This window comes from Trematomus bernacchii, unplaced genomic scaffold, assembly GCF_902827165.1.
Source record: "Trematomus bernacchii unplaced genomic scaffold, fTreBer1.1, whole genome shotgun sequence".
NCBI lineage: Eukaryota > Metazoa > Chordata > Actinopteri > Perciformes > Nototheniidae > Trematomus > Trematomus bernacchii.
This window is the reverse complement of record NW_022987564.1, coordinates 12159026-12178612: the sequence shown is the minus strand read 5'-3', so window position 1 is coordinate 12178612 and position 19587 is coordinate 12159026. Positions and strand designations below refer to the sequence as shown.

Genomic DNA, 19587 nt, shown 5'->3' with positions numbered 1-19587 from the left:
TAACCTCTCCCTCAGCACAAACACAATTCCTAAAGTATGGAAGTCAGCGTATGTCCTGCCACTACTAAAAGGAGGGGAGGCAACTGTTTTAAATAACTATAGGCCAATCTCGAAATTGTCAGTTCTGGCTAAGGTTCTTGAACGCCTAGTGAGTGAACAGGTAAAGGAGTTTTTATGTAACAATGACATCCTGTCTAAACATCAGTCAGGTTTCAGAAAGCAACATAGCACCATCACTGCCACAATGAAAGTGGTGAATGACATTACAAGTATTTTAGATAAAAAGCAGAGTTGTGCAGCTCTATTTATTGACCTTTCCAAAGCGTTTGACACCGTCGATCATCGCATCTTAAAGCAGAGGCTACTCAGTATTGGCTTATCCTGCCATGCAGTGGGGTGGTTTGTGAACTACCTCTCTGAAAGGTCCCAATGTGTTCACTTTGATGGGCTGTCTTCTGAGTGGTTGAACATTGCTAATGGTGTTCCTCAAGGTTCTGTTTTAGGTCCACTTTTATTCTCCATCTACATCAATAGTTTAGGTGAAAATGTGGATGAAGCTACTTTGCATTTTTATGCGGATGACACCGTGATGTACTGTGCAGGTCCCTCCATTAAAGAGGCGGTTGTTAAATTACAGGCTGTTTTTAACATTATTCAGACTCAGCTCTCTGAACTAAAGCTTCTTTTAAATGTTTAGAAAACCAAGGTAATGCTCTTTTCTAAAGCTAAAAAGACTCCAGAGACTGCTTTGGATATTGTGACTATGCAAGGACAAGTACTCCAAGTGGTTAGCTGTTATAAATACCTTGGTATCTGGCTTGATGATTGTCTTACTTTTAAACTTCAGGTCACTAATCTGCTTAAAAAGCTGAGGGTTAGACTAGGTTTCTTTTTCAGAAACAAGTCCTGTTTCTCTTTTGAAGCCAGGAAAAGGCTAGTCACTGTGACCTTTTTACCTGTGCTAGACTATGGTGATTTGATCTATATGAATGCCCCTGCCCATTGCCTGGAAAAGTTAGATGCCACCTATCACAGTGCTCTGAGATTTGTTACTAACTGTAAAGTACTTACTCATCACTGTACCCTGTATGCCAAGGCAGGTCTGCCTTCACTTACTGTACGGAGGCTCAGTCATTGGTACATATTCATATATAAAGCCATGCTGGGTAAACTACCGACTTATATATGCTCTTTGATCTCACGGAGAGTGGCAAGTAGCTATTGCCTGAGATCCCAGGATGTGTTTTTATTACATGTGCCAAGTGCTAGGACTGTTTTAGGTACTAAAGCTTTTATGTGCGCTGCTCCTCTAGCTTGGAACACCATGCAAAAAATATTGAAACTGAGCATTTTGATTCCCTTGCATCGTTTTAAAGCACGGCTGGATGAAATGTTATTGGATACCTGTCAATGTAAATAGGTTGCTAATGTATACCCTTGTAATTATGTTGTGATGTCCTTTTGTTTTCTGTTTGTTTTTATGTGTAACTAATGTACCGCAGGTCTCCCTTGAAAAAGAGATCGTTGATCTCAATGGGATTTTTTTAACCTGGTTAAATAAAGGCTACAAACAAACAAACAAACACACACACACACATGCCACACACACACAAACGGAAAATGTGTTACAACTGTACCCGGTCTCCCTATAACAGTATCTACAGTATGCCTAACACTTATTTGTTTTCACAGAAACTTCCACCCATAGATGAGCTGCCGCTGTTCCTCATGCACCTGTCAGTGGGCCTACATCTGAGGGATCTAGCAGAACGGTTTGGCATTCACCGCACCACAGTCAGCAGAATTATTTCCACTTGGACACACTTCCTACAGTATACCAACTGCTTGGAAGCCAACGTCTGTGGATCCCACGCGAAGTTGTCAGAGCTCAACTTCCACCAGAGTTTTCAGCTTTCCCTGACACACAAGTGGTCCTTGACTGCACTGAAGTATTCTGCCAGACTCCATCATCTCTCCTGCTGCAGAGTGAGGTGTTTTCAACATACAAGTCTCATGCTACATTCAAGGCCATGATCGGCATGGCACCACATGGTGCCATTACATTTGTGTCTGGCCTGTATGCAGGATCTATGAGTGACCGGGAGATTTTCAAGCTGTCTGGCATCGTGAGCCTGCTCACACCAGACATGGCAATAATGGTCGACAAAGGGTTCCTTGTGGACAATCTGGTTGAGTGCAAAGTTTACCGGCCTGCCTTTCTGTAAAAAAAAACCCAAATGAGCAGGGAGGATGTCAGGCAGACTCAATCCATTGCACGTCTGAGGGTCCATGTGGAGAGGTGCATCAGAAGGGTCAAAGAGAACAAACTCTTTGACAAAGCCATACCACTGTCTGTGTGTGGAAGCATTGAGGAGCTTTTCAATGTGGCTTGCTTCCTGGTCAACTACCAGAACGGACCACTGGTGAAAGCATGGGCAAGCCTGGGCAGCAATGATTAAAAGATTTCTTGCTCCCAAACCAATTGTGTATTTCATTGTGGTCGTTACAAAAAGCAGTCATACCATACTATGTTTAGGTACTAATGAATTATAACCTCAAAACAAATGCACACAAAAATAACATAGGACAATACATAATATAATAAATCCACAATATGATAACATTTTACAGATTCATTTAATACACTTTTACAAAACATAGGTTGATGTTATATCGGGGGAAAAAAATACATATTTAAACATTTCAATTAGTCTCTGCATATTTAAGTAATGCTAGTTTATGTAACAGATGAACAGATCAATGCAAGATAAGTTAGTTAGCATCCACAACTTTTGTTAATGAATAACGTCATATGACATTAAATGTCTGCCAATAAACACCCCTTTCTTCCTCACATAGGTCCTTTGACTAAAGGATCTTTTTGACTTATAGAACACACTTGGTTCTGGTTTTAGCAATTGAAAGAACTATATACAGGAAAATATTCATGTTAGATCAGTAATGTAGTGTGATGTAGTGTGGTACACTAATGTAGTGTAGTGCATATCAGTCCATGTAAAAATAAAAATAAAAATAATCTCCCTTCTCCCTAATGGTTGTAGCCACCTCGCAGTCTCTGCAGATACGCTGTATAAGGATATCCTCCTCTGCAAAAACGACGAAATCGCACCACTCCATCCCTGTGAGTAGGAGCTGGCCTTGCACCTGCCAATAGTAGCTATGAGACTGCTTCAGTTTTAATGAGCCACTTTGCATTTTTAAGTAGCTACAGTCCACATAACCTTTTGCATTTGGGCATTTTATTTCAACAAGTCCAAAAGGTGGGCTCTCAGTTGGGTCAAACACCAGACCGTCAGGAGATGACCCTAACCAGGGGGCATCTGGGTGAATGACAAACCCACACGGCCAGTAATTGGTGTTTTTAATCCGGCAGTATTCCTGGATGGCAACCGGTTCCAGTGCCAGTCCCCTCTTCATTGATGCCGTTTGCGCCACTCCCTTCCGAATCCGTTGTGCCAAGTTTTCAGCCGAACTCTGACCTCGAACATGGCATACTTCCCTGAAACGGGAAGAAGTTATTCTTGGCCTCCTAACACGGTGCCATTCCACACTGTCGCTCTGCTCCCTTGTGGCCACCTCGATTTTCCTTGCCATGAGCAATGTTGTCGCAAGTGACAGTAGATGGAGGTGCTGTTGGTGACTGCACACAAACTCACAGGTGGTAGGCTCCAGCCTATAGCCATCCACAGGTAGAGGTGGTGGTGGAGGGGCATCTGGGTGACGCACTATAACCCGGCTAAGAGGTAGTGGATGCTGGTATGAGATAGGGCTACCTTCCTGAACTTTTCCAAAGGTGGAGTTAACCAGTGGCACGTCCACACTTATAGCCATGGTGGTGATCAGTGGTGCGATGTCTGCTGAGAAGTCCTTGTATACCTCGCTGACTTTGAGGACATCTGGGTCTGGCAGCTCCCCCCGCACGGCCTTGTAACGTGTACTCCTTTGAACATGTTTATATAATAATTAGGACTTTAAGAACAATTTTACACTCAGACAACAATCACAAAGTTGTTGCAGGCTACATACAATTACTTAGGACAATAGATATTACCTTACACCGTCAGCAACTGTAAACTGCTTTGGCTTAGTGGAAATGAACACCATGTCACTCACTCTGCCTGGTTTCACACCCTATTAATTACACAAAAGAATTGTCAAATTAATTGAAATGGTCATTGATGCAACATACTAGATCAGCTCTTGGCACAAAGGAAATACTCATTAAACCGTGGATTGGTTGTGAACACATACTGTACTTACCATGGTTCTTGGCTTGTGCCATCGCTGCTCTGTTTCAGTGCAGCTGAGGACAGGGGGTACAGCAGCCAGGTTGAGTGTTGTTGGAGTAGAACACTTTTCTGGTGGCTGAATAGCCCCCCCTCTCCGCGCCGTTCGTTGAATGAGGCTGGCCTCTATTAAATCAGAAAGGAATTGAAAACACCGGAATCAAAAGTTATAACAATTTTCTGAGTTTACTGGTAGGAAATAGAACAAGTATACAAGTTATACAGAGTACTCCGGGTACTCCGGGCTTTCAGATTTGTGATGCGATTCGGATAAATGCGTCGGGATCAAACCAACTCATCAAACCAAAAAGAAATTGGACTTCAGGTTTGTGATGCGATTCGGACACAGATATCGGGATCAAACCAACTCACCAAACCCAAAAGCATTTTTACACTCAAAAACATCAGTATTCATATCTGTCCTTGGGGCGGAGATTTGTCGACTCCTCCTTCCCATTTTTCTCCCAAGCGAATTAGAGAACCCCTGGGGAGGAGCTGTGTAAGCTGACCACCTCCCCCAATTGTCCTGACTGGCTGGATTCGCTTCTGGCCGAGGTCAATCAGAGTTCCGAACAGAGAGTGGGATCCTAAATTTCACCAGGTCAAAAGTCAATGTTTATCTCTACCTTATCTTACTCTACATTCCTTTCCCAGGGGATCTTTTCACCTAAACTATCCTCCTTCAGACATTTAAACTTTTCTCCACCTATTTAACGATGTCTTTAATGACTTAACAACCGCATCTGGCTTTTAGGGATGATAAGAAGCGATGTTGGTGTGTTGGAACACAGAATCTCTGGATCAGTGAGTTTGAAAGTAAGAATAACATTCCTATTCTAAGTGACTTATCAAACCCCGTTTGTGATTACCTAAAACAGTTCAAACAATACATGTTCACTAAAATACAGTGTAGAATCATATCTTTTTACTTCAATCCCTCTTTTGATCTCACCTCACGAGATCAACATATAGCATTTGAAACATTACCACTGTCAATTTTCTTCTTACTGTGTCTGTCCTAACATTTATATAAACCCATCAGAAGTTGGGATATAGAGCACTTTAAACCTTTAGGAACAGTCCACAACAACAACTTATTATGACAGTGGAGGGAGAATAAAATATGTCTAAAAAGCAAAGTCCTTGTCAGCTGAGTCATCTTTACTCTACCCTCAATGGTGGAACTGATGAGTCTAATGAGCAGATACAAGGCACACAACAACAACAACAACCACATGTCACTAAAATGGCAATAAAAGTAGCCACAGAAATTAGAAAAGACATTATCATACTTTTCCCTCTTTTGGTAACACATATTTCTGTAGAATAAAAAATACAAATCCCTTAAATTATGGGATATAAAAATAAAGTTGAAAGTTCCTCCAAAAAATGGATTGTTCAGACAAAGTTCCACACCGGCTATATCAACCTGTTTCAGCGGGAAATGGAGTTCCCTGTGCCGTCTTGGTTTGCCATGTCTTCGTCGCCCCAGCCCGCTGACGGCGGCTTCTGGGGTGCCTGCTAGAGAGATGTGGCCTGATTGTTCTCCCCCGGCCCGCTGATGGCGGCCTCCGGGTCGATGCTGGAGAGATGTCCCGATCCTCCTCCTCCGGCCCGCTGATGGCGGCTTCCGGGTCGACTGCTGGAGAGATGTCCTCCCGATCCTCCTCCTCCGGTCTGCTGATGGCGCCTCCTGGGTCGACTGCCTTGACGAGAGCCAGATCTGTTCTGATGTCGTCTAGGGTCCTCGCGACGAGGGCCAACTCTTTCCTGATGTCGTCTAGGGTCCTCGCAGGTGTTTTTCCCGACCGCACACTGGCTCCAGTGGTACCAGTTGTCTCCCTTTCCATCTAGGCGGACGGCATGGGAGGTCCCCTTCAACCAGACGTAATCTGCTGTGTTGGCCTTGTGTTTCTCGGGTCCCCCTTTTGGCGTCAGCAACCTGTGTGGAGGAGTCTCATACCAAGCCCTTAAGTTGCTGGAAATATGGTTTTGAAATCATCTTTTCTACTTCTTTAGTGTTTATTGGTGGCACCAACTAGACTGGAGTGTGGACAAGAGACTATGCAGAAAATAATAAACAAAAAATAAAAAATAAAAAATAAAAAATAAAAAATAAAAAAATAAAAAATAAAAATAAAAAATAGAACAAAAATAAAAATAAAACAAAAAAGGAACAAACTAACAAAACAAAAAATAACCAAAGCTAGATTATTTTAAATGTATCAATTTCTCTTAAAAGCAACAAACAAAACAAAACAAAAAAATACCAAAACTAGTATTTTAAATTGATAAATGTCTCCTAAAAACGTAATAATCTCACATACATATTGTCTGATGTATATCCCATCCTTTTCCCCCTTTTTCTGAAATAGAACGCCGTTAACGGTGTTCTTATTTTCAGAAACATCGAGCCTTATACATCAGTTATTTAATATCAGCTATATATTTATTATTACTATTACTTATATATCAGGCATTAAATGTCAGCCTTCTTCCATGATTGACCTCGTCTATATTATTTGACTTATGTTGATACGTGGTCGTTTGTATTTATTTAATATACTGGGCAATTAGTGCTTTAATTCTAAATATGTAGTATTCAATTTTTATTCAGAATGTTGTAGCACTCCCTGTTCGCCACCAGAGAGCAGCAGCTAACCACGAATGAAGTTGCCTCCACTCACTTGGCTTCATCAACTATTTGTCCCCTTGTGTCAATTATGCTTCTATTTCAATTATTACACAGATTTGACGTAAAAAATCACACAGAGTTTTTCATATATTCACACAGTACAGTCAGGCAAATTGTTATTGTGCGATGTGTATTTCAACAGATAGCGTGACTTCCAGAAGTAAGCTTCTACAATCCCCTCACGGCGATTGCGACTTCAGGCCAGGAGTTAAAAACTCAGTCAACAAAATCTCTTTATCGTCACGTTTAATGAGCCTGATCAACCCCACAACAAGAGTTTTGATGAGAGTCGGTCGTTCCAAATAATTAGTTGGAGGTCGCGTCTCTCCTCTTGTCTCACCCACCATATAACAATTACAGAAATTTTATACATTTAAAGCACCACGAAAGGTAACCGCATTAATCACCCTCGTAGTCTTTAATAGAAGCACTGCAAAGTAACCGTATTAATCAATGTTATTTTGACTTACGGGGAATTTAACCTATACTTCTTTTACCGCCTTGCAGTCTTCGTATTTAGTGAGTGAAGGGCTGGGACTGACCTACCCGCCTCTCTCAAACACTATTTTTGCCCTAGATCCAGGACTGAATACCCTTCTCTAAGCACTTCCCCAATATCCCCAACTTGTAATATGTATTGTATTTCCCACCGTGACTAAGAACAGTGAGAACGCTGCTGACAACTCTAAAGTTTTAGTATAATCAATCACAGATTTTTGATATTCTAAACAGGTGTCTGCTCACCTTTTGTGTATAGCGCGCTTGCAGTTGTCAACAGTGTCTCTTTGTCCTCCCCCTGGACTGGATTCTGTCCCCTGGCTGTCGGTGTCCCTTTCTAGAGATCAGCTCACAAACGTCGGGAGTCACCACTTGTTGGAGTAGAACATTTTTCTGGTGGCTGAATAGCCCCCCCCTCTCCGCGCCGTTCGTTGAATGAGGCTGGCCTCTATTAAATCAGAAAGGAATTGAAAACACCGGAATCAAAAGTTATAACAATTTTCTGAGTTTACTGGTAGGAAATAGAACAAGTATACAAGTTATACAGAGTACTCCGGGTACTCCGGGCTTTCAGATTTGTGATGCGATTCGGATAAATGCGTCGGGATCAAACCAACTCATCAAACCAAAAAGAAATTGGACTTCAGGTTTGTGATGCGATTCGGACACAGATATCGGGATCAAACCAACTCACCAAACCCAAAAGCATTTTTACACTCAAAAACATCAGTATTCATATCTGTCCTTGGGGCGGAGATTTGTCGACTCCTCCTTCCCATTTTTCTCCCAAGCGAATTAGAGAACCCCTGGGGAGTAGCTGTGTAAGCTGACCACCTCCCCCAAGTGTCCTGACTGGCTGGATTCGCTTCTGGCCGAGGTCAATCAGAGTTCCGAACAGAGAGTGGGATCCTAAATTTCACCAGGTCAAAAGTCAATGTTTATCTCTACCTTATCTTACTCTACATTCCTTTCCCAGGGGATCTTTTCACCTAAACTATCCTCCTTCAGACATTTAAACTTTTCTCCACCTATTTAACGATGTCTTTAATGACTTAACAACCGCATCTGGCTTTTAGGGATGATAAGAAGCGATGTTGGTGTGTTGGAACACAGAATCTCTGGATCAGTGAGTTTGAAAGTAAGAATAACATTCCTATTCTAAGTGACTTATCAAACCCCGTTTGTGATTACCTAAAACAGTTCAAACAATACATGTTCACTAAAATACAGTGTAGAATCATATCTTTTTACTTCAGTGTGGAGTAGTGTGTGGTCTGGAACAGCAGTGCAACATTGTGGTTGCAGAGTGCTGTTCCAGCTACACAGGAACACTTTGCCACTGCAATCTCCACGGGTGAGCAGTTCTCAAAGACAATCTACACATTAAAATAAAATGTCAGTCATTTTACATTTAGAACACTGCTTCAATACAACACAGACAAATTAGAAAGCTGAGAGCAGGCTGATCAGGCAAGTAGTAGGTGTGGGAAAAGGCTAAACCATGTCAGGTTATCAGTCACATCACATACACAGAAGTTCTGCTGTTTGGAATACTGTAATTTAAGGACATTCAAACAGATAAACTCTCTCAGCTGTCTAAATTTATTATCTTATTATTATATTATAACTACATAAAATAGTGTTATTAGAACGTTGAACAGCTTAACATAGATGTAGGGTACAAAACCAGCACTTACCTAACACTGGCCCATACAAATAACTGGACCCTACATGGATTATACTAACCATACAGTAAAGAACAGCAGCCGTCACAACCAGTTTCTGGGGTTTCCATGAAAGCAGAGACGGTTTTCAACCTCTCATTAAGAATCTTTGATGAAAGCTAAGTTTGGGTTTAGCTAATGTATTTATCATTTTACACGAGAGGGTTACAAAACGAAAATAAATCTGTAGTCCCTTCATGCTACACACACATAGCTAGCTACCAGTTGATGTGAGCTAATTTATTGTCACTATGCAATCTGTTGCAACACGTCAGCTAGCTGGGCTTTTTTAAATCCTAAATCACAGGTTACCTACTCTAGCCACATCAAAACCCCAGAACATGAACCTGATTGAGGCTTTGAACCGATGAACACTTTTTATTTTCCTCCCTACTCTGAGATCGTGAGGCTTTTCATGCTTCCTCATGGACCTGTAACAGCTAGCCCTGACGCTCACTCTCCCTGAAGGTAGATCTTTGTTTGAAACTGTGGGGAATTGGACATCATTCATGTTATCCAAAACACGTAATAGTATATCATTAAAACGCTTTACACTGTATCAAGACTGTCAAGTTGTCAAAGTTAGCCAGTAACTACAGCTTTGTTTGTCACTTACCTTCATAGTTGTCGATGTAACTGGATATGTACATCTTGAACCCCTTTTCTCTTTTGCTCCTCGGGGCTGAGCTTGCCGCTTGTACCAGCCGATGTACGTCACTGATGTTAACCTTCGGTAGGTCTTGGAGACATCGAGTGTAAAATAGTGCCATCACGTTAACGTTAGCCTTCTCACTTTGCTCTACCGCAATCTGTATGCTATCTGTATGCTATCTGTATGCTATCTGTATCTCTATCTCTCTATCTCTCTATCTATATCTCTATCTATATCTCTATCTATCTCTCTATCGCTATCTATATCGCTTCGCTATCTACCCGCTCTACTGCTCTACCGTAGACCGGATGTTTACAAGCGCCCACTCAATGAACCTGAAATGGAAATACGTCATCCCGTGCAACTAGCCTATAGCCGTAGCGCCACCGTCCTGACGTCAGGACAGTGTTCAAATCTGGATCAGTTTTTATCAGATCCGTTGCAGCCCCTTTTTTAGAGATTTGGGTTTGGAGGAAAATAGAGATTTGTGTTTTCTGACACTTGGTGAGTTCCCTGGAACACCGGGGACACATATTCATGTTTAAAGACGTACAAAAGTGCATTTTGCATGATAGGTCCCCTTTAAATTATGTTTTATGCTGCAGGGTAGCTTGTGAATGTACTCAAGGTGCACCTCTTAATTGTAGCGGAGCAGAAGTACAAAGTACCTCCAAATTGTACTTAAGTATAGAACTTGAGTACATCTACATAGTTACTTTATAGTTTACACCACTGCTCCAAAAGTATGCTCGTATTATTGCACTCAGTGGATTTAATCAAGTCTCTGTTGTAGCTCACTCGTCCCCCAGTGGGGGGCGGTAATGCATCACTACCACTGAATGTCGACAACACCCTGAACTGACCGAATAAGAAGAGGACAGCCCCCAGCAGCTTCAGGGCTGAGTAACAGGAGGGCTCTTCGGTCACTGGGGGTAAATAAGGTAAGCAAACATGACATGTCACTCCTCTATTTTAAACAAATATACTAATCAAACTAGATCGGTTAAATTCGGCTAGCTAAGTATGCTAGCTAACAACTTTATGGCTAGAGTTGATTGACATTAGCAGCAGAGAACCCACTGAGGCTAACGTTAGCAAAGCCAGTTAAATACCCCTAACCAGGGCTAACAGTGTTATGTTATCCATTTACTGCCGTTATGTCTCTGTACGGATGCACGAGCCTGTGTGACAGTGTAGCTGTGTCTGTCCATATATGTTCCGCATTAAAACCAGTAATATTAATCAAATTATTACACCGTTATATGCAAAACCACATTTCTCCTTGCCTGTCAGTCTAATAAACGGTCTGTTTTACATGATCTTACTAATATGTCATTGGAATCACTAATGTTTACCTTCCTCTCTTTAGGTCCCAGCTGTGTACCGTTTGAGCACAATTACCGAAAACAACTTTGCAGATTAGCAACATCAAGCTTTACAATAACCTTAAAGCACATGACGATGTCAGATACCACATACTAAGAAGAACACTATTAGGAGGACTGTATCCAGATCCTTTTTGTTTTAAATTGGAGACAAATGGTTTTGAGTCATGGATCAAGGTGTTGTCGACAGTCCTGTTATCCTTGTCATCAAAGCACCCAACCAGAAGTATGTTGACCAGACCATCAACTGTTACCAGAACTGGACTGTGGAGAAACTCAAGGCACACCTGTCAGATGTTTACCCGAGCAAACCGGTGAGTATTGTTGCCCCTGTCAGGAGATGAAAACATGAACAAAAAAGAGAAACACAGGAGAAACTGGTGACATAAACGTGTACAAATGTTTCCCAGCAGGACCAAAACTGTTCACTTTTATACAATATAGTCACTTGGTATGCACAGTCAGCTGATTCCCTTCATGCTATGGTGTGAATGATGTTTGTAGAATTTGAACCCAAGAGGTGAGATGTGAAAGATGAGATCAAACATTGTTGCACCACCATACACGCTGCTCTAAGGTAACCAATATTGCCCTGATCCCTTTCTCCTCTTTATCTGGGTTTTTTATTGCTTGTCTTGAAAAAAATGTGCTTTAGTTTGCCCTTTTTTACTTGCCATATATTTTCTTCCATTTTAATGTTACACATAACAGAGTTTCATTGTCCTAAGCACAATGACAGAAAGATATAATGAAATATATTATTTTATTGAATGTCAGATTTACGGTTTACCTCAGAAATAGTTGTGGATTTATCAGGTATTGGAAATATAACTCTATTTCAGTGCAGGGCTTATCCAACATTTTTAGACTCCATCCTCTGCGGTTTAAATGACTGTCTTTATTATCATGAAAATGCAACAGACATTCACCTTATTTATTCTCTGAAGTGTTAAGATGTTCGGTTTCCAGTGTCATGGGGCCTGAAAAGACCTTTTGATTCTGTAGATTTGACGTCACAATGAGAGGAAAGGGTTTATATTCCTGCTTTGTTGTGCTGCTAATCTCACTGTGCTCCTTTCCTCTGCCTGGGGCTCGTCTGACGCACTCATGGTAAACACACAAGGCAAACTGCTTCATTGTAAAGAGGTGGAATAATCTCTGTAATGGCTTCCCTTTTGTTAGTGTAAATAGGCGGACATTACCTGTGGAATATTTAACAATGAAGCATCTTGAACCCAAAATAAAAGGGTATCTGTTGCATTTTAGATGGACAGGATTTGATTAAATACAATGTTAATTTCTGAATGGTCGTCCTGTCCATTGGATGCAGGCTTTAAAAGGACACACTCTGACCTTGTTGCACTGCAAGGTTAATCCACCTTTAAAACCACTTATTTAACCAGCTACTATAATCTCATCCTCCTTATGCATTTTATGTCGTGGTCTACTTTTCAGAGATTGCAGTTTTCCGGCTTATTGTTGCCAATTTTAACTACAATAGTTCATGAAGGGTAAATGAAATGTATTCTTTAATCTCCTGTGACCCCATTGTCCTTATCATTCTGGATTTCTAGAGCTCCAAAGACCAGAGGCTGGTGTATTCTGGAAAGCTGCTTTTGGATCACTTTACCTTAAAAGATGTGCTCAGAAAGGTAGGTTCTCTCCGTGCTGAATATTGTTTTTATTCTAGTTTAATAATACTAAAGCTCACCTCTGTCAAACTCTCATGGTTTGAGCGAGCTGCTTTAAATCTTACTGACACAATGAGATTTCAGACAAAAACATTCTCCCACCTTTGTGGCAGCAGTTTGGAGAAGGTTCCTGCTTTAACATGACAGAGCCATGAGTAAGGCCTAAAAAACAGAGCCCTGACCTGACCCCCACACACACACATTTGAAACTAGACACATTTATTTACACCCTTATAGTTCAATTGTTTTCTTTTCTTTTGAAAGTGCAATTCTTGGACACATTTTTATAATTACCTGTGTTCACTTCTGCAGCAGGATGAGTACCATATGCTCCATCTGGTGTGTGCATCACGAACCCCTCCCAGCTCTCCGAAGCCCCTCCGTAGCCGCGTTAACAAGCCTCAGGAGAGCCCGGCCGGTCCCACGGTGGGTCCGCCACACACTCCTCACACATTTCATCATCAGTGCATTTGCTTTCATCATCCGGCTCACTGCTGTCATCTGCATCTCCTTGAGGTTTGAAAACAACACTCGCCTTTCTGCATACATGAACCTTAAATGTTCTTTTTTATGTTTACAGCCCCTTCAAAACTCTGCCAGTCCTCCCATTGGTCAGCAGAGCCAGTCGTCTACAGGAGAGAGTAGCGATGGACTCACACAGAGAGCTGGAACCTTCCCCTACCACCAGATGTATCCTCAATTTATGCACAGGTTAGTTTTTGGACTGCTGCAGTGCAGAGGTAAATTGTAGTTTAGTAAGCTGACTCAAAAAAGTAATTTAAGATAAAAAAAAAACAACATAAAAATAAACCTTTAAGAAGATAATTAAAGATGATTTAGGTGCCAAATATAACTCGAGCAAGGCAAATGACATTAACATCAAAAACACCAATGACTAGGAAAAGCCAAAAAGCCATCACTTCCACAAATTAATGAAGTGAATTTCTCTTTATTACAGAAACTGTTTGAAAATCCATAAAAATAATCTGAAGAGGCCTTAAACTAATTTATCCCAAAATAAGCCCTAAATTGGTCAAATTATCTTCAATCAATTTTTTTATTTAAAAAATGTCTGGGACAAATTGTCAAAGGCCTCTTGTTTTAACGTCATGCAGATTCAGATAGCGGAATGATTGCATGTGAAATTAGTCTTGATTTTCATTTAAAGTGACGTATACAAAAAAAGTGCTTCTCACCCAAGCTGAATGAAACCTGGAAATGGGCTGTAGCTGCAACTGAATTTAATTTATCATAGAAGTTTGTTGGAAAAAGACAGATTTTCCATTTATCCTAGTCTCTTTACAATGGTGGTTCATGTTAAGTTCTGATGTGTGTTGCAGGTCAAATAAATGTGGTGTTCTAATGCAATGTCCCTTATTTCCAGCTGGAATCAATACTCCCCTCAGTCCACCCCCCCCCACCAACATGCCTGCTTATTACAACCCCATGACACTAATGTGGTGGCAGCAGCTGTACGCCCGACAATACTACATGCACTAGTAAGTTGCTTCATGTTTCTGGATGTTTTACCCCTCCAGGCAGAAATAAAAAGCATTACAGCCAACTGTATTTCTTATTTGTCTCCCCTCTGTCTCCCTGCAGTCAGTACCTGGCGGCCTCCTCTCAACACCTCAGACCCGATCAGCCCTCGCCCCACTCCAACCAGCCCGACCCTCTGAGCCAGCGTCCTCAGGCAGATCGCCGTGGCAACCCAGAAGTCCAGATGAACGCCCAGGGAGGAGAGATCCTGAACGAGGACGAGCTCAACAGGGATTGGCTGGACTGGGTGTACACATTTTCACGTGCTGCCATCCTGCTCAGTATAGTCTACTTCTACTCTTCCTTCAGCCGCTTCGTCATGGTGATGATGGCCATGCTGGTGCTCTACCTGTGAGTCCTTCCTCATTCTGCAGTTCTGGTTTATATTATATCGTGTTATCAATCTCCCATAATCATTGAGGCTTTTTTCTTACTGGAACTACATCAAAATAGTCAATACAATTTGGTGTTCCTACATTTAGGCAGTGGCAAGCCGTCAGGGCCCTCTCTGAGGGCCTAAGATATTCTAAAAAACAAACATTTTCTTTTAAATATTTTTTTTGTTATATTTTTCATTAGTTTTACCAAAATAACTTGATTTAATTGTATTTAAAATAACATTTCCAAAGAAATAAATCCTTCGAATCTGCCTGTTCAGTTTCTGTTGGAATGTGAAGGGTTAAATGCCGTCTCTGCGAGTTATGTGAAGACGGGAGAGCTTGTTGGTCCCTCTGTACATTCACAGAGGGCCCGCTATAGTAACTCAACGAGAGAGTAATGTCAAATGACAGTACAATTGACCAATCATATCTTCCCTCTAAATGGGTGGGCTTTATTTTCGCGGAGTTTATGACAAGTTCCGCCCACTGTGAGGTTTATACATGTGTGTTATAGTGGTGCAGTGACGCGTCCTAAAACCCGGAAGTAAGCTGCGCTCGGGTTCCCTCGATAAAAAAGCAATGGGATTTCTCCATAGGATTTTGGAATAGCTCGAAATAAGGTCTGTGGAAAACGAACCTGTTCGATAAATGCACGTTTTGTTCAGCCGGATAATATCCACATGTCTACCTTACTTTTATAATTTTCGAATCATAAATCTAATCGATAGATTTATGATCGATAGATTTATGATTAGCATAAGTTCGTTCATGATGGCTCATGCCAGTGATAGTGATGACATCGTTGCGAAATTATTAACCGAGTCATTTTCAAGAGTGAGTTACAATGATAAATTGGAGTGGCAAAGGATCAGCTGCATGACCCTCCATCAAGTGCTTCATCCAAAAGGACAGGAGGATGGACTTTGTGTTTAAGTGATTTGATCATCAAAGGTAGGCCTAAGTCATTTTCAATGTGGGCCGCCTTGCCGACTTAATTCATTTTGTGACTTGGCTGTGGGTGCCCTGTCATGATAGGTGTTTATATAAATGGTGTCAGAGGGCCAGAGGGCCTAGGTATAAAAGTCACGGCTCGCCACTGCATTTAGGCCCAAAAAACCTGATGTTATTCAAGGTTAGGGCAGGATATAAAAAGTGTTTAACGTCAGTTGTTTATCCTGTTTGCAGGCATCAGGCCGGCTGGTTTCCCTTCAACCTGGAGAATGAACTCCAGCTTCCTGGAGCCAATCAGGACGATCTGGAGGGAGAGCAACAGAACCAAGACTTTCAGGAAATGGTAACCAACCATCTCTCAGACATCTCAAGCTTTAACACCAGAAATGCCTCACTCAAATCACTGCAGTTAAAATATCCTAAACCAATGTAGAAGTCACGCTGGAGGATCAAACATGATCAAGCATTTTATATGATATATTGTCTTCAACTTCTTTTTTGCTGGAGAGCGTTTTGCTTTAACTCTTCAGCGGATGTGATGTGAAATGTATCAAAGAAGAACACTTTCAATCAAAAGTAAAAGTACAGTTTTTTCAAGTCATCAAATCCATGTTACAGTTATGAAAGTAAATGGAATTTATTTTTCTTTAAATGTTGGTTACAGGGTTACTTTAAAGTACAAAATGGACATTGACTGAAATACTTTATCTGCATACGATGAGTCTGAATTGGTCAGACATGGGAGTAACTTTGCATTAGTGAGCAAATGCTCAAGTTAACATAATGGAATCTCATCTCACAGTCAAATATAATCTAGTGCATTTTAGTGCTACTGTTTAACACCCGATTGTCCTCTCATTACACTATAGGAAGGAGTGTTGGACGATGGGTCAGACGATGATGGGGAAAGTGGAGAGGAAGCAGCAGAAGATCCGAACAGCGCCCCACACGCGGGTTTCCTGTCCTCCACCTGGTCCTTCATCATCACCTTCTTCATGTCTCTCATCCCAGAGGGGCCGCCAAACGCTGCTAACTGAACCACGAGCCGCCACAGTTCTCCACCAGGGCACATTGTTTCTTCACAGAGGAGGACGAGTCTCCCTCCTGCTTAGGGAAACTATTTCTGTTGCAGTAAAGTGTTATAGTTTCCCCAATAGTGATCTTTACCACATATAAGACTGAGCCAAAAGACAAATGACTGATTTAACCTGGAATAACAAAAAGTCACTTCATGTTTTTTTCACTTTCAAAAAGATACAAACTTTGTTTAACTGCTATATACAAGGATTGCTAATGACGCCTTGTGAACATAGTCAAAATAATTAATAGTGTCCGCCAATGCATTGTTTTAGATTGCTTTTTTTTTTTTTTAAATGACAGCAGGCACATTTAAAGTATATATATATATATAGCATTGCAGCATTAGGCCTCAAACCTGAATCATTTCTTTTTTAAGAAGCTGCAATGTTTGTTGGATTAGTTTTGTTTGTAATTATTTTTTGTAATGGTGTTTTATCTAAATAAGAGATGTTATTTTAAAAGGGGGCCACTAAGCCTTCAGTGATTAACCCCGAGTCATGTAGCGCCTGTGATCATTTATATGAGGAATCCTGGAATGAGAGTTCATAAAATTGTCTTTACACATTGTTTACTGTGTTGAAATGTATCCGAGTGATGATAGCTGCCGACGTGTGATTTTTACTAAAGTGAAACATGAACCACTAATTCTCTGACAGCCTGAGTAAAGTAGAAGAATGGATATTCCACTATTAATGGAAAATACAAAAGGACGGGGTTTGTTGGGTTTAAAGTCACGTGGCACCGAGCGAAAAGAGACTTTAAAATGTCCCGATTCAGAGTTCCTGTAGGACAAAGCTCTCACCTTAAGTGTGTGAAATGGCTGCTGCTGTTAACATGTTGTGAACTAATCATGTTTAATAAACCTTCATTCATGGTAATGTTATCATTTGGGTCTCCAGATTCTCTGTAAATAAAAGAACGTATCAGAACTACTGACATCATTGTCCTGCGCCACAGAAAGCATCTATTTCATTGTGTTAAATGGACTACAGTCAATCATTTAACGTGTAGCTCCACTGTGGAAGAACATTAGATGATATGCTAATAATGAGAATTTGATATCATACTGATTAGGTTGGTATTACAACTCCTAAAACAGTGCACAACAATGAACAAACATTACATTCAGGATGGATTACACTTTACACATGAATACTTTAGGTCATTTAAATTATTGTCCAATATTATATTCTGGCCCTTACCTGCTGATATGAAGGTTCACCGTCAAATATACGCTTCAGCATATCTAGACTGACAACTTTGATACTAATCAAGTGCACTAATCATATATCTGTAAAATCACATTTATAAACCCTGCAGAACGACAAGTGTTCTCACTTACCGCGGCTGAATAGACCTGCTGCTCAGGGTTTCTTGCAAGTTCCCCACCCTAACAAGATCACTAAACTAAAAGAGCAGTGAGGGAAATGTCAAATCAAACCCAATCTTACCTGCCCACAGGCCTGAGAGCAGCACTAATTAGTCCAATAAGTGAAAACACCTGTGTGCCAGGGAGTGTAACCAAGGTTACTCAGAATCTTTACAGGGCCAGTAGCCTCAGCTGTAATGTGGAAGATGGAACTGTACTGCCACCTTTTGTATTCAGCATGAACTGTTACAAATAACCTCGTAACATTTTCCTTTTATCCTTGAGGACACAATCAAAAACGTTTGAACTATTACACATTGTTTTCAATATTTACGTATTAAAGATACATTTTGTTATAAACATCTTCACCTCATTACTTTATATGTTCACTTACTTTTGGAATGCTGCTACTTATTGTTGTATGGATGTGTAGTTATTTTCTTTTTCTTTATTAACGTGTACTTGCCTCTCTACTTTATATGTTACTCTTCCAATATTGTTTTGCCTTTTTTCTGCACTGTCCCTTTGCTGTACATTTCCCAGCTGTGGGACAAATGAAGGACTTCTGTTAATTTTAGTTAAATAAACGTTTACCATAGTCTCAAACATACCATGAGGATAGTTGTCTGTATTTCAGAGTCTTATAAGTTATTACTAATTGGCATGTCTTTCTGATGGATGTTTGCTAAGCTAAAATAGATTAATGAGCCTTCCTTATGAATTGGTCCTGCTTTAGTGTTGAAACCATTAAGGAAAAATATGACTTGTATAGCGGGAAGTTACCAAACAAAAACGTTTTCTTCGTGTGATCTGAGTGCAGAGTCGGGAGAAGAAAGAACTAGTCCATTTATCCCGACCTGAGAAATTAAACCGCCAAATACTCAAGACTCATTTATAATATAACATATCCCATGTGTGGTTTTAAAATGAAGACAATAGAAAACACCATGTATTCACTTTTATTGCTTTGCACCAAATGGTCATGACAGAAAAGTCATAATTCAAGCCAACAACAGGATGTGTACTAATGTATGTTTACTAAGTGATGACGCAGTGTTCCATGTTTTCGTTGATCCACCTGTTTGAGCCAATATCTCTATGTGAAAATAGGTTATTTTTCATCAAAATGAACATGAAATGATGGGTGGATGATGAACTCACATTTTCAAGATCAAATTGTCCATGAGTGCAGGGAAACATCTTGTGAATGACTTGTGACCCAAATAAAATGTAAGAGTTGTAGAAAATAGAGGTTTGGCAGTATGTCACCATCTTCATTTGTTATGTTGATCAATAAATGTAACATTCACTGATCA

At 40.7% G+C, this 19587-nt stretch overlaps 2 protein-coding genes across 2 annotated transcripts; one reads left to right on the top strand and one right to left on the bottom strand.

Annotated features, from left to right (window-relative positions):
* Positions 1-3006: 3006 nt before the first annotated feature.
* On the bottom strand, positions 3007-4353 carry LOC117477760. Its single transcript, XM_034124502.1, has 3 exons — positions 4282-4353; positions 4073-4152; positions 3007-3961 (listed from the first exon to the last, which is right to left on the bottom strand). The coding sequence occupies exons 1-3, from the start codon at positions 4282-4284 to the stop codon at positions 3007-3009; spliced, it is 1038 nt and encodes a 345-aa protein (XP_033980393.1). The 5' UTR covers positions 4285-4353.
* Positions 4354-10738: 6385 nt separating this feature from the next.
* LOC117478281 (homocysteine-responsive endoplasmic reticulum-resident ubiquitin-like domain member 2 protein) lies at positions 10739-17831 on the top strand. Its single transcript, XM_034125266.1, is given in 10 exon segments — positions 10739-10817; positions 11246-11575; positions 12836-12913; positions 13265-13378; positions 13533-13663; positions 14337-14364; positions 14366-14451; positions 14555-14842; positions 16057-16165; positions 16692-17831. Coding segments are annotated over 9 exon segments (1149 nt in total). The 5' UTR covers positions 10739-10817; positions 11246-11428; the 3' UTR covers positions 16860-17831.
* The last annotated feature ends 1756 nt before the right edge of the window (positions 17832-19587 follow it).